The sequence below is a fragment of the Schistocerca gregaria genome, chromosome 8 (genome assembly GCF_023897955.1).
Source record: "Schistocerca gregaria isolate iqSchGreg1 chromosome 8, iqSchGreg1.2, whole genome shotgun sequence".
In the NCBI taxonomy this organism is placed as follows: Eukaryota; Metazoa; Arthropoda; class Insecta; order Orthoptera; family Acrididae; genus Schistocerca; species Schistocerca gregaria.
This window is the reverse complement of record NC_064927.1, coordinates 253,792,795-253,806,324: the sequence shown is the minus strand read 5'-3', so window position 1 is coordinate 253,806,324 and position 13,530 is coordinate 253,792,795. Positions and strand designations below refer to the sequence as shown.

General features: G+C 37.9%; 2 protein-coding genes across 10 annotated transcripts in view; one reads left to right on the top strand and one right to left on the bottom strand.

Annotated features, from left to right (window-relative positions):
• Positions 1-7,557, bottom strand: part of LOC126285432 (RILP-like protein homolog) — a 138,488-nt gene extending 130,931 nt beyond the window's left edge. For 4 of the 9 annotated variants that reach the window (XM_049984813.1, XM_049984815.1, XM_049984818.1 and 1 more), the window contains exons 1-3: positions 7,487-7,551; positions 7,131-7,412; positions 6,774-6,909 (exon numbers count right to left, since the gene is read on the bottom strand). In XM_049984813.1, coding sequence (XP_049840770.1) covers positions 6,774-6,909; positions 7,131-7,400 — 406 coding nt within the window. In that variant the 5' untranslated portion in view covers positions 7,401-7,412; positions 7,487-7,551. Of the gene's footprint in view, positions 1-6,773; positions 6,910-7,130 lie in introns of all 9 variants that reach the window. The other 5 variants (XM_049984819.1, XM_049984816.1, XM_049984814.1 and 2 more) reach the window with 5 other exon arrangements.
• LOC126285434 (ATP synthase subunit gamma, mitochondrial) lies at positions 7,548-9,266 on the top strand. Its single transcript, XM_049984821.1, has 2 exons — positions 7,548-7,845; positions 7,955-9,266. The coding sequence occupies exon 2, from the start codon at positions 8,037-8,039 to the stop codon at positions 8,913-8,915; it is 879 nt and encodes a 292-aa protein (XP_049840778.1). The 5' UTR covers positions 7,548-7,845; positions 7,955-8,036; the 3' UTR covers positions 8,916-9,266.
• Positions 9,267-13,530: the final 4,264 nt, after the last annotated feature.

Sequence of the window (13,530 nt, the reverse complement as noted above, 5' to 3'; positions counted from 1 at the left end):
TACACATTTGGCCGTGTGTTGTCAAGACATTCGAGTATGGTTTAAATGATGACACTGGTAGCAGCACATTGGTTTTGGAATGTATGGCTGGACTGAAAACTTCACAGATTGCTTTGAGCTTTGACAGAAGCACCACTCTATCAAAGGTGAGAAAAAGAGTGTCTGTGCACTGAGGATGCATCTATCTTTTTCATCACCCAATGGATGGCAATGATATCCTGATCAGAGAGGTACATATGGATTTCTGCCTCAGTCAGACCACCGAGCAGCCTAATGTAAATAACACCATGGGAAGGATTCAGAGTTCTATGGATCTCTACACGAACAGGACAGCAAAGCAGCAAGCAGTAGTTGTGCTTGAGAATCAAATCATCCCCGAAAGTGAAATGCCATTGCATGAATGAGAGCAGGATTTCACAGGGCTGGCAATTGCATAGACACCTTTTTGAATTTTGAAACTGATTTACTATAGTAAAGGACTGGCCATCTTCACCAACATGACTGGCACATTGCGAGAAAATGCTTATGATTGCTAGCCTCTCCAATGGTGTGCTCCTTCCAATGGGGGTTCCCCCCTAAGAGGGCACACCAACCTCCCCAACATGTAACAGAGGGACCAACTGGCAATTTAGGGAGGTAGCAGCTCAGGCAATCGTCTATCCCTGTCAACCGAGGGCCGAGAATTACACTTTATCCAGTCATGTGTTACATGTAGGTACATCGGCTGGCCTTCAGGAACACACAGTGAGTAAGAAGAAAGAGGAACCACAAACACCAAAGTGGAGGAAGAACAGGTGGATATATATATTTTCCAATGAAAGACTGGAGAGGGTGTTCCAAATCAGTGACTGAATATGCAAAACACATTTTCTACAACATCCCAGACATGTTCCCAAGAGAGGGGAAAAAAGAATAACAAGAGGATAGACATGCAGCACAGAAGGAAAAAGATGATCCTCATGGTAGCCAAACTTGAACCTGACAAACAGCAGTGAGCCCACGGGGGGCACTGTTTCATCGTGCCTGCCTGCAACCCAACATGCCACCTTCACGGTGTGTAGTAATACATCTTTTTCTCAATATTGTTGATTTTCCAACCTGAAGTTTTCATTGGTTATCATTTGAATTTGTGTCAGACATCAAAGAATTTCCCTTCTTCAGAAACTCTTCTAGCAAAAAGTCAGTTGGCATTTTATATGTCTTCTTCACTTCATCCATCGTCAGTCATGTCCCAATAGCAATATTCACACTCTTTATCATCTCCTAATCTAAGTCCTCACTATCATCTGGTTTCATTCAACTACATTCAGTTGCCCTTGTTTTACTTTTGAGGTGTTCATCTTATGATCTCTTCAAGATGCTATCCATTCTAGTCAACTGTAATTCCAAATTGTTTGCCTTGTCTGTTGGAGTTCAAATGCTGTCAGCAAACAAAGTTTTCAATTTTTCCTCCTTTAATTCACTTTTCATATCACTGAATAACACTGGAGATACATTACAACCCCCTCTCACTCCCTTCTCAACAATTGCTCCCATTTAAATTCCTTTGACAGATTTATAACAGCAGTCTGGCTTCTGTAGAGACTGAATAACTTTTTGTTACCCACATTTTTATCCCTGATGCCTCACAAATTTCAGCTTATAGTCCATTCAACATTTTCTAAACCTTTCAATAAATCAATGTAAAGAACATCTTAGGATCAGAAGTGTCTCATGTACCTAGATTTATCCACAATTAACTGATTTTCCCATTTTTACATTCTTCTGTAAATTATTCATATGCCAGTATTTTTAAGACTGTGACTTATCAAACTTATGGGTTGATACCATTCATGTATGTCAGCACAAGCCTTCTTCGTAATTGTAATTATTACATTCTTCCAAAACCCTGAGGGTATCACTTGGCTAATATATCTAGCACACCAGGTGGATTTCTTATCTCATGGCTGGCTTACAAAGGATCTCAATATTCGAGGGAATGCTGTCAAGTATTTAGACGAGGTGACTAATTCCAACTGTGAATCATGTATGTTTCAGAGCTCAATTTCACTAGTGGACAATCTATGAACCTCTATGAAGTCTTATCAAGATCAGACTATATCTGTACAGCTTTATTTCGTACATTACTTAATTATAAATAAATGAATCATCTGCCAAATGTCTTTACCAGTGATGTTGTCTGCCAGGTCATTAGTATGCAGCAGTAACAGCAAGGACCACAACACACTTCCCTCAGGCATGCCTTAAGTTACTTTTATTTCTGTTGATGACTGTTCATCTAAGATAACATGTCATGCCCTGCCTGCCAAGAAATCCTCAACCCAGACACAAATGATGTTTGCTACCCAATGTAACAGTATTTTAGTTAATAAATATTCATGAAGCACCAAGTAAAATAATTTTTTGAGGGAGAGAAATAATGTATCTACCTCATCACCTCAGTCTATGGTTATCAGGAAGTCTTGTGAGAAAAGTTAAAGTTGGGTTTTGCATGTTCAGTATTTTCGAAATGCATGCCAGTTTGGATGGATGATGCGATTCTGTTGAGTACATGTCATTACACATTAGCTCAGAAAATGTTTCAAGATTCTACAGCAAATGTAGATCAATGCCGTCAGCTAATCGCTCGATACCATTAATCTGCTTGGATGCACAGCATAACACTGCTGTGTGACATCATGGCGGTGCAATGTATTTGAAACAGATTGTGACTGCAGATGTGCTCTCTAATGTGGGATGTTACCTTTCTAAATTGTTTGTAAGTGATGTTAGTGTTACTGGATTACCTGAGCACTTTTTTCATTATAATATTTGAAGAGACTGTGGCAATTTGTCAGCAAGGAGTTTTGATGGCTGTTATGGACAATTGATTTATTTTCAGGTTTGGAATTATTAGTGCTGTGTGTTGTTTATGGTTGGAGATTTAATTTATGTTACATGTTTTTATTAGTTATGGATGTAACGATGTTTACAAGCAGGTCCCTCCATGTCACAATGGGGGAAATATGTTGAGCAAGATTAAATTCCTGCAGTCATTCAGCTTAATTGCCAAGTATGTAAAATGTTACATTTGTGGAGAAGGGAGAAAAAAAAAAAAGAGTAAGCAAAGGTTCTGGATTTTGGACCAGGGACCAGTATATGTGAGGCTGTCAGTGGGATAACATCGGCATCCTACCTGGACGGGTTTGTTGTTTGGGGAGTCTTGACTTGCTAAGTGAGATATTGTGTTTATGATTTAATATTTTTGCTACAGCTAGATTGCAAGCCCTGCTCAGTAAGCATATTTTTCAGGCTTTTCTTTATTTTTTATTGTGGTATGTATGGTACGTGTGCTTATCTACATAAATTTGTGTTTCTTGAACATAGAACCTGGTACTAACACATTTTTTTATTAATTTTTGTGTTGTGTTAGTCGTTCCTAATTTGCTGAATTGTGACTAGTATGTATTGTGGAATTTGTTTTACTTACAATGGTGGGGGTTAGAATTTCAATATTTGTCGTATGAGCAAGTTCCAGTTTTTGTGAAACTGGTGAAGGATGAAATGATGTTTATGAGAGGCAATAGTATCGTCAAAAGAGCCCCACGGAAGTGTGATAGGACCAGTCTTATTCACTGTATACATAAATAATCTGATGGACAGGGTGAGTAGCAATCTGAAGCTGTTTGCTGATTATGCTCTGGTGTATGGGAAGGTGTCATTGTTGAGTGACTGTACGAGGATCCGTGATGATGTAGACAAAATTTCTAGTTGATGCAATGAACGGCATCTAATTCCAAATGCAGAAATAACATAAGTTAATGCAGATGAGTGAGAAGAACAGTCCCTTAATGTTTGAACACAACATTAGTAGCGCACTGCTTGACAGTCATGTCAAATACCTATGTGTGATGTTGCAAATCATACAAAATGGAATGAGGTGGAAGCTCGATGAGCAACTTTAGTTTATCGAGAGATTTTTAGGCGAGTGTGGCTCCAGTATAAACAAAGGCACACTGCTTCAATCCATTCTTGGGTACTGCTCAAACGTTTGATATCCTCCACTAGGGCAGATTATACCAAGATGTTTAAGCAATTCAGAGGTTCGCTGCTACATTTGTACAGACAGGTTCGATCAACATGCAAGTAATATAGATATGCTTTGGGAACACAAATGGGAATCCCTGGAGGAAAGGCGACATTCTTTTCAAGGATCGCTACTGAGAAAATTTAAGAGATCGAGCATTTGAAGCTGAATCCAGAATGTTTCTACTGCTAATAACCTACATTTCACATAAGCTAAGACAAATCTGAGCTTTTACGGAGGCATACTGACATTCATTTCTCCCTCCCTCTATTTTTGAGAGGAACAGGAAAGGAAATGATTAGTAAAAACACAAGTATGTACAATATGGTGGCTTGTAGAGTATGTCTATAGATATGTTGATACAACTATGTTAGTTTTTGCAATTTTTGCTATGTATATTAGTATACCTTTTTGGTTCCTTGTGTGCTATCTATTTTGAGATTTATGTATCAGACTTTTAAGTCGAGCTATATAGGGAAATAGATTTTTCAGTACCAGTTACAGCTCTTTTGCTCTTATTGTGTGGTTTTTCCCTTTAACCATTTTTTCCCCTTGTTTGTGTGACTGTTGCATTTTGCAGTTTTGTTAGATTTCAGTTTGTTCCTAAATAAAACCCCACCTTCCCAGGGTGGTTTCATTAGCTTCAATATTTGTTATTAGGGATTTGTAAAATTCTGTACTTGTTTATACTTTTGCAACATGGAAATGTTTAAGGTTATTGTCTGCCATCTTGATATCATGTTTAGGTTGCATCTTAGCACTTGGCATGACATCACTGGTCATGACTGTTGGTATCTTGTAACTTCTTGTATCCTGTCAATGAAGTTGAAGGGAAATTTTACGTCCTCTTCAAATATCCACCTTGTGGATAGCTGTTACCTGTACTGTGTTCCAATTACTGATGATGCATTTGCTGTATGGATGTTGGCCTATGGTATTTTACTGTTTAAGAGGAAGCTAAATAAGTTGCAAATTATTTATGGAATCTGGCAGGGAATCCATTGAGTCTATAACTTTCTGATGATTGCATTGTTACTCAATGACATTGATACCAATATCAGCATCACTCATATTTGCAGCCGTATGAGAAACTGGATAAGAACTTCTGCACCTTTCTTAAAAAAGAAAACAGTTCAGCATTTATGCTTTTACTTTGCTACACTCAGTTTCAATTTTTGTGCCACTGACAGCATTTACACACGACCAAAATTTCTTTGGGTGTTGAAATATCTTCCAGTACGATTCAGCTACAATAGTCATTAACAGCTTCACTCATCGTTCTCTTGACACACAAACACTTCTATCTACTCCCATGCTTCATTTTTATGCCTATTATGTAGTAGTAGCAGTAGTAGTAGTAGTAGTAGTACAGAAGTTTCACAATTTGAGCTACAGTTCCTTTGCATGATCCTGGCAATAGGTAAGCTTGTGAGTTCCTTGTCTGAATTTGTTTTAGCTGCCTTTCGTATCTCGGTAACTATTGTTGCCACAACTCCCTTCATGGTCATTGATACCACTTTCTATGTGGACAACACCAGATCTTTCAGGTCTATATGTTGCCATAATATCTAATGACTGGAATGTGATGGTGACCTTCCCCTGCAACCTTTACTCTGAGGACCAGGCTCTGTGGTATTGACTGAGGCCTAAGTTAGTTTGGAAGATGACATTTTGCTTGCAAGTTGGCACAGTTTTGAGTGCGAATGTGGAATATAACTTTTGGGAACAGATTAATGTTTAGTTTAGCCCAACTATGTTCACATTGAGTCACATACTTTTCATTATAAAAACTGCAACTGCAAGGTAAATTCAGAAAACCTATATTAGATTATGGACTTGACCGACAAGTATTTTGGTGCACATTACGTACATGTGTCACATATGGCCTCTAACAAATGATTAGGGGTTCACTATAATAATGATCTAATAGATTTGCATCACGTGTGCACATCTAAACCATTTGCTAAATGAAGATTCATAGAGAAATTAAGTCCTACTTCACAGAATGTGATGTAGCCTACATATAAATGTGAAAAAAAAAAACCTATCAAAATTAAACATGGGAAACAAGACGTGCCTCAAACACAAAGCACAGAAAATGAGAAGAGAGAACTTTTACTGAACCACAGATATTCCTTCACAGCTGTATAAAAGTGAGTCATGAGTCATACATAGAAAACATAGGTAGCAAAAATGAAATTTCTAAGGGCAGTTAGAGGACGTAATATATCATAGAAAATTTAGAGAAGGAATGGATTCAACATTTATGAACTGAGACTGAAATAACATGAAAACAGAATAAAAGGGAACTAAGAGATTAATAGGATGAGTAGCGAGAGAGTACCTTTCAAAAGTCATTAGGCCCCTACATAAAAACTTGAATAGAGAAGAAGTCAGGGAAGACCAAGGAAAATATGAGTTTCACGACAAGCCGACGAGTAATTGTTTCAGTGTAGAAGAAAAAAGCCAAACTTGACAACAAAAAGCACAATGCAATTCATTACAAATGGGGAAGGGGCAACTGTGTTTGAAATCAAATGAAATATAACATACATGAACTACTACATTTTGCTGTCATAATAAAGGAAACTACTTGTTTACATGGTTGTTATTACCTTTATCAGTTGCGTGTTTATGATATTAGTGCCTGTGAAAGAACAGAGTTCATCCCAGTTACTACTGACTCCAAAGTGAAATGTTTGCTCACCTGAATCGCCACATAGTTTGTCATCTCTTTCTGCCAACAACGCTGAGAGTTTGTGATTTTCATCTTGTAATCTTGTTACCATAGACACCAAATCTTGCGACTCTTCCCGCCAATGTTCTTCTATTTGTTCCAATTCCTTTAAAGGTTCACAAATTATGATTAATAACATTTGTGGCCAAAGCTTTGTCGTAGGTTCTAGTCATGCACACACAATGATTGACCATAAAGGAGTCTCTTTCTAAATGATATAGACATTTTTTTTATTTTTATCTAGGTTCATAAATGGCATCGAATGCATCGTTATTAATTCTCCAACTACACATAAATAACACTGAACCACTATTAAACTAGTCTAACCTTTTCAAATCTTTGACGATCTTCTGCCTTTTCAAGCTTGTCACTTTCCAATTTAGCGATCCTTGCCCGTAGCTCTTCTACGGTAGTATTTTCCCTTTCATTTTTCGTCGCTAGTGCTTCAAGATTCTCCAATGCACTTATTACTTTGGGCATCAAACCAGTAACAGCCTGCGTTCCGTAAGCATCGATTATCTTTTCGAACTCCTTTCCAATTTCCGAAGCAATATCATACACATCAACTACGGATAAATCTTGTTCGTATTCTTCCATATCCCCTTCTACCTGAAACGGCATGTAGATGACGTACTCAAGGGAACGAACAACCCTTAAACTCCCTACACGCTCTCATTACTTACTCAGCTTGACATTTTCGCGATCACTTTAAATTATAGAAGTTGACGTCTGTGAAGTGACTAATGCACCACTGGTCAGCGATTGATATTATGAACGTAGTGAATGAGATAAAAATTTTCATTCAGTGTTCTGTTGCAAGATGCTAAATATCAGAATTTTTCTATTATTCTTCCTGATGTGTCTTCAGATATCTCATAAAAACCAAAATTAGTAAAAAATTATCTTTTAGAGTAAATTCTATCGATAGTGCATGCAGGAACGTCTTCGGACAGGAAGGTCTTTGCTTTGAATTCAGAGAGCTATCTTGTAATCTTCCTTTCGGGTCGGCAGGAAGGTCGGGTAATATTTGATTGTGGTGAAGGTCTGTACGAAGTTGTATTTGCTATAACGTGAATAGTGAAATGTTTATGTTAAAGAACAGAGTTGACGTAGTTGTTGAGTAGTAAATATGGTAATTTTAACCATTGCAGGTAAAGTGGTCGGCCTAAAATTTATCCGGAGCCTGCCCGCAGCAGACCATTTTTAATATCCACTCACAAGAAGAATTAAAACATGTTGGGCAGAGCTGGAACGCTGGTGCCCCTTTGCGGGCAGCAACAACAGCAGGCGAGAGGTATGGCTACTCTTAAGGCCATTTCTATTCGACTAAAGTCAGTTAAAAATATCCAGAAAATAACACAAAGTATGAAGATGGTGTCAGCTGCAAAATACACTAAAGCTGAAAGGGAACTGAAGCAAGCCCGACCGTATGGCGAAGGAGCGAAACAGTTTTATGAGAAAGCAGAGGTTGCACCCGTGGGAGAAGCCCCCAAAAAACTTGTAATTGCTATGACTTCAGACCGAGGACTTTGTGGTGCCGTACACACGCAAGTTTCAAGAAGTATACGCACGGAACTGACTGAAGACCCCGAAAACACCAAGATAATATGTGTGGGGGACAAATCACGAGCCATCCTACAGCGATTGTATGGTAAAAATATTATTGGTGTTGCAAATGAGGTTGGGCGTAAGCCGCCTACTTTTACTGATGCTGCAAAGCTGACAAATATAATTTTGAACAGCGGATACGAGTTTACAGCTGGTAGAATTGTATACAATAGGTTCAAATCTGTAGTTTCGTATACTACCACAGATTTGCCACTTTTCAGCTTGGAGGCCATACAGGCTGCTCCAAAACTTCCAGTATATGATTCATTGGATTCTGAAGTTCTGCAGAGTTATCTGGAATACTCCATAGCCTCCCTGATTTTTTATGCTATGAAAGAAGGAGCCTGCAGCGAACAGTCTTCAAGAATGACTGCAATGGATAATGCAAGCAAAAATGCAGGCGAAATGATTGATAAGTTGACGCTGACATTTAACCGCACTCGACAAGCCGTGATTACAAGAGAATTGATTGAAATTATTTCAGGAGCGGCTGCTCTTGACTAGATTGAGTGAAAACGAAGCCCATGTATTAATGAGGTGTTACGGCTGAAAATGTATTAGAATTGCACCTGCTACCAAGATCTTAAAATAAAGTGCGTTTGTGAAAGTGCAGTTTAGAGAACGAAACTGAAATCGAAAGACGATTCTACAACATTATTTATGTTATTGCATTTGATTGCAGGCAGCAGTGTAATATAGTATCTTGTCCAATATTGTTCACTTCAATAGTAGCAGAAGGAATCCAGCAGTGCATTGTAATTTCAGATTGTTAAGTGGTCATTATAGTTCCATTGTTATGTAAAAATATATTTCCAACTTGTGTATCATCCAGAATAAAACTTGGCAAAGTTTGAAGTAGATGCTTCACTGTAAAGTTACCCTTCCATCTTTGTACTTCAATCTGTGGTTTTTTTTTTCTTTTTCTCCCCTGTGGGCCTTAACTTTTCAGGATGATTGTAGGCAAAGTGCACAAACTTGAAGTTTCTTGAGATCGGCAAGAGGACATTAACATGGCTGGTAAAAATAGCAAAGTCAAGTTTCTGAAACAAGATCAGCGTTTTTTAATTAACCAAATGCCCACCCTTTCAGTGCATTTCTCCAGCTGACTAAAAACAGAAGTTCTTCGGAGGTATAGCAAGAATTGTAATTTACCAGCAGTTTTCTGATAACATAAACTCCTACGTGTATTGCACCCAGGCTTTTTGCAATTGATTTACTATTGCAGCTTATCCTAGTATAATTTATGTATTGGCTGTAAGGCCTGTTACAAACCTAATTCATTGGTTTGATTTGAGAATAGGTAGATGTAGATAATAGTCAAGACCATGATATGTCTTGTGAATTATGTACTGTTATTATACTGTGTATACTGTTAAAAACGAGAGTCGGGCAGTCGAAAATCGGGGACAGAATAACAGTATGAAAAGAATAGACTGCTGCTTACCACATAGAGGTGTTTAGTGACAGAAGCACATCAATAAAGACTGTTATGTTGTCTGTTTCTTCTTCAGACATAGACAGAACCACCCACCCGTGTGGGGACTGCAGTCTCTCTCTCTCTCTCTCTCTCTCTCTCTCTCTCTCTCTCTCTCTCTCTCACACACACACACACACACACACACACACACACACACACACACACACTCTCTCTCTCTCTCTCTCTCTCTCTCTCTCTCTCTCGCCTTGCAATGTAGAGAATTGTTGCTAAAACACTAGATGAGCTTCTCTTTGGTTATCACTGTTAGTCAGAAGTCACAAGCGTCCACGATGACACCTCAAAATTCTTTATTTTCTGTCTGTAATATTAGTAAATTCATAAATCAAAAATGGCTTCCAGTCAAATTAGGAGCAGCCACTGAGTTAAATAAATGTCTTATAACGTTGCATGGGTATCACAGTGTAAATGTTTCCAAGTAGTCTCTAGAAATCATGTTCCTTTATTTCAAATTAGTATTGTTTTTAATTTTGAAAATTTCGTGTGAAATTGAGGAGTCTGTTGTTTATACAGATACGTATTTTGGTTTCTTTTACTGTATGTTTATTTACTAGTTAATTTGGTTTTGACAGCTGTATGTAAACTTTATTTGGTAGTGTGAAATTCATTTATTTTATTTTGTGTATCCATCTGTAGATAAATATTTTATGAATGTTGTCCAGATATACATGTAAATTTATGTAAAACTATTTCAAGGAAGTGGAACATTCAAATATATAAACACATAAGATACAAAAATAAAATACAAGGGCATACAAGACAAAGTAATACAATTTTGTATACATGTATTCTTATGTTGCTATAAGTTCATAGACTATTTGTCATGGGGCTTTAGTTTAGTCCTCTCTAAACAGCAAGTTTGTATACACACTATGATCTTTTAGTGAAGATTATATATTGCGCAGCGGCTGTTTGTTAGATATGCAAATATAGGGGAAAAGTTTAGGAGAAAAGAGTATTTTCAGTTTTGTCTTAATATAAAAATTTTTCGAAAATATTGGCCTACATAATTGCTTACCAAGAAAAAACATTTTTGAGTAGAAATGTTTTAAATTCTGCTTTAAATTTATTTTAATCTTCTATCTTTTGAATGTAGAATGGTAGTGTATTGTAAAGTGTAGTACCAGTAGGGCTCACATGCCGTCATGTGTGTGTTGGTTTTGTTGCTGATTATGGAGTGCTGTGCTGTTTTGGGTGTTGTAATTATGGAAGTCAGCATTTGTCTGAAAAATCTGAATGGTGGGTGCTAACACTTACTAGTAACTCCTCAGAACCACAATGGTGTTTTGAAACAGTTGTGTGTGGGTTGGCATGCCACTTTGTGATCAATGAGTTTCAGCCACTGTGGTGTTCTGCTTTGTGAACGGACAAAAATAAAATTTGTGTACAGTTATGTGCCACAATCAGCAATTCAAATGTGGATACAGTCACTGTAGAAATGTAGCACACATGAACATTTGAGATGAAATGTCACATTATATGCAAGTTGAAGAAATCTTACAGAAGGTAAGTACGTGTTTTGAATGCTAACAGCAATAATGCAAAACTAATGGCTATGCCCTTTCATTACACCATGTCACTTTCAGGCATCTGACTCAACCCCCCAACCTCCTCCTCCTCATTGATTGCCTCGTTCCTTCCCAGAGAGGGTATTGTATCACAGAAGTAGGAGAAGAAAGGGTCAACAGACAATGAACATTATCTGAAAGTGGAATATGCATTGTCCTCAAAGAACTTGGAGAAATGAGCTATTTTATTTCATTACTGTCTGTATTAAAACTAAATTCAGATCATACTGGTTCATAACTGACAAGTTTTTATAATTTTCTGTTTCATATATATTTGGACACACACAATCTCAACCTTAGAACGACCATGGTTCAAGACATCTATCTAGAAAGTAAACTTCTCTTCGTGAGAACTTTTACATGCAGCCAAAGGCATTGTAATTTTATCACAAATGTAAAGAACTGAAAAGATAATTTGAATGAAATGAATTCCAATGGGAAAGGAGAGTGGGAGATGGTCATCACCAAAAGTAAAACAAGGGAAAATAATTAAATTGAAGCAGGAAATGCTGAGAGAATTAGGTTAGTGAATGAGACACTAAAAGTAGTGTGAGTTTTCATATTTGGGTAGCAAAATAACTGATGATGGCTGAAAGTAGAGGAGATATAAAATGCAGACTGGCAATGGCAGTAAAAGCTTAGCCAAAAAAGAGAAATAGGTTAATGTCAAATATAAATGTGTTAGGAAGTCTTTCTGAAGGTATTTGTAGTGAAGCATTTCACAGAAGTGAGATATGGGCAGTAAAGCACTCTCTCAGAAAGGTAATAGAATAACAGAAGAGTAGATTGTATAACTTATGAAGAGACACTGAATCAGATAGGGGAGAAAAGTAATTCGTAGTACAGCTTGACCAAAATAAGGGCTTGGTTGATTGTACATATCCTAGGGCATCAAGTAGTAGTGTATGTGGTAATTGGAGAGGAGATGGGTGGATTGGGGGGGGGGGGGGGGAGGAGGAGGAGGAGGAGGAGGAGGAGGAGGAGGAGACTAAGACGTGAATGCAGTGGTCAGATTCAGACCATTGTTGGATGTAAAGAGCTTGTACAGTAAAAGACTACTGTGGAGTGCGGTGTCAAGCTAGGCTTCAGGCTGAAGACCAGGGCAGCTAAAAGATGCTGCAGTGGAATTCAACTTGGTGATGGTTGTAACGTGTCCAGAGAGAGTCCAACCAAGTGTAGTGCCACATTTTTCTTAAAAAAGACATTTCTGGTGGCTCAGGTTTCTGCTCTCTGTCAGTGTCTGTCTTCCACACTAGCTGCTGTAGCGTCTGTTCCCTTCTCTGAGCTCTGTTTCTTGTTCAGTTCTGTGAAAAGTTGCACTTCAGGCAAATATCTCCCCAAAATATTTCCTAACATGTTTGTTCATGATAACATATTTCTCCTTTTCAGAAAAGCTGCTGAGTCACAGCCTTGTTCAGTTACTCCACTGAATTATTCATCTTAGTTTAAATACTTTTGGAAAAGAACTGACCTAGCAGTCCAGGTCATGAACATAATTCCTTTTTGAAATTGTTACTTGATGTTGCTTTACCACAGCATGATTTTCAACTCTACTTAAAAGTTGCCTGCATGTAAAGGCTGAACCTGGTCATGGAGTTAAATAAAATATGCGTCATCAACTGGAGTGGCATTTCATTCACTGAACGTACAGCTGCTGAATGACAGCACTCTCTAAATGTAGGGAAATTAATACAGAGATAAATGGTTTGACCATTTCTGAAGAGCCATTACTCTGTATGGAAAAATCTGCACACACTAGTTCGAATTATTTCTTGTTTCTCCAAATACAGTGAGATTACATAACAGGAATTCACCATTAATGTAGCAGTCGCAGGTTACTACACAACTGAGCTACGTTAAAGTGACCACTGCCAATGTGCATTAACCGCTCACAGATGGTAGGTGGCAGCACTAGTAATGGAGGGTATATAAAGCATGTTGGGGGAAGGGGGACAAAAACAGCGCAGTCATCATAATATGGAAATGGAGCAATTTATCTGGTATCCAAAAGGGCATGGTTATTTGCTTTTGGACCAAAGGTAGAAGCATTTCTGAT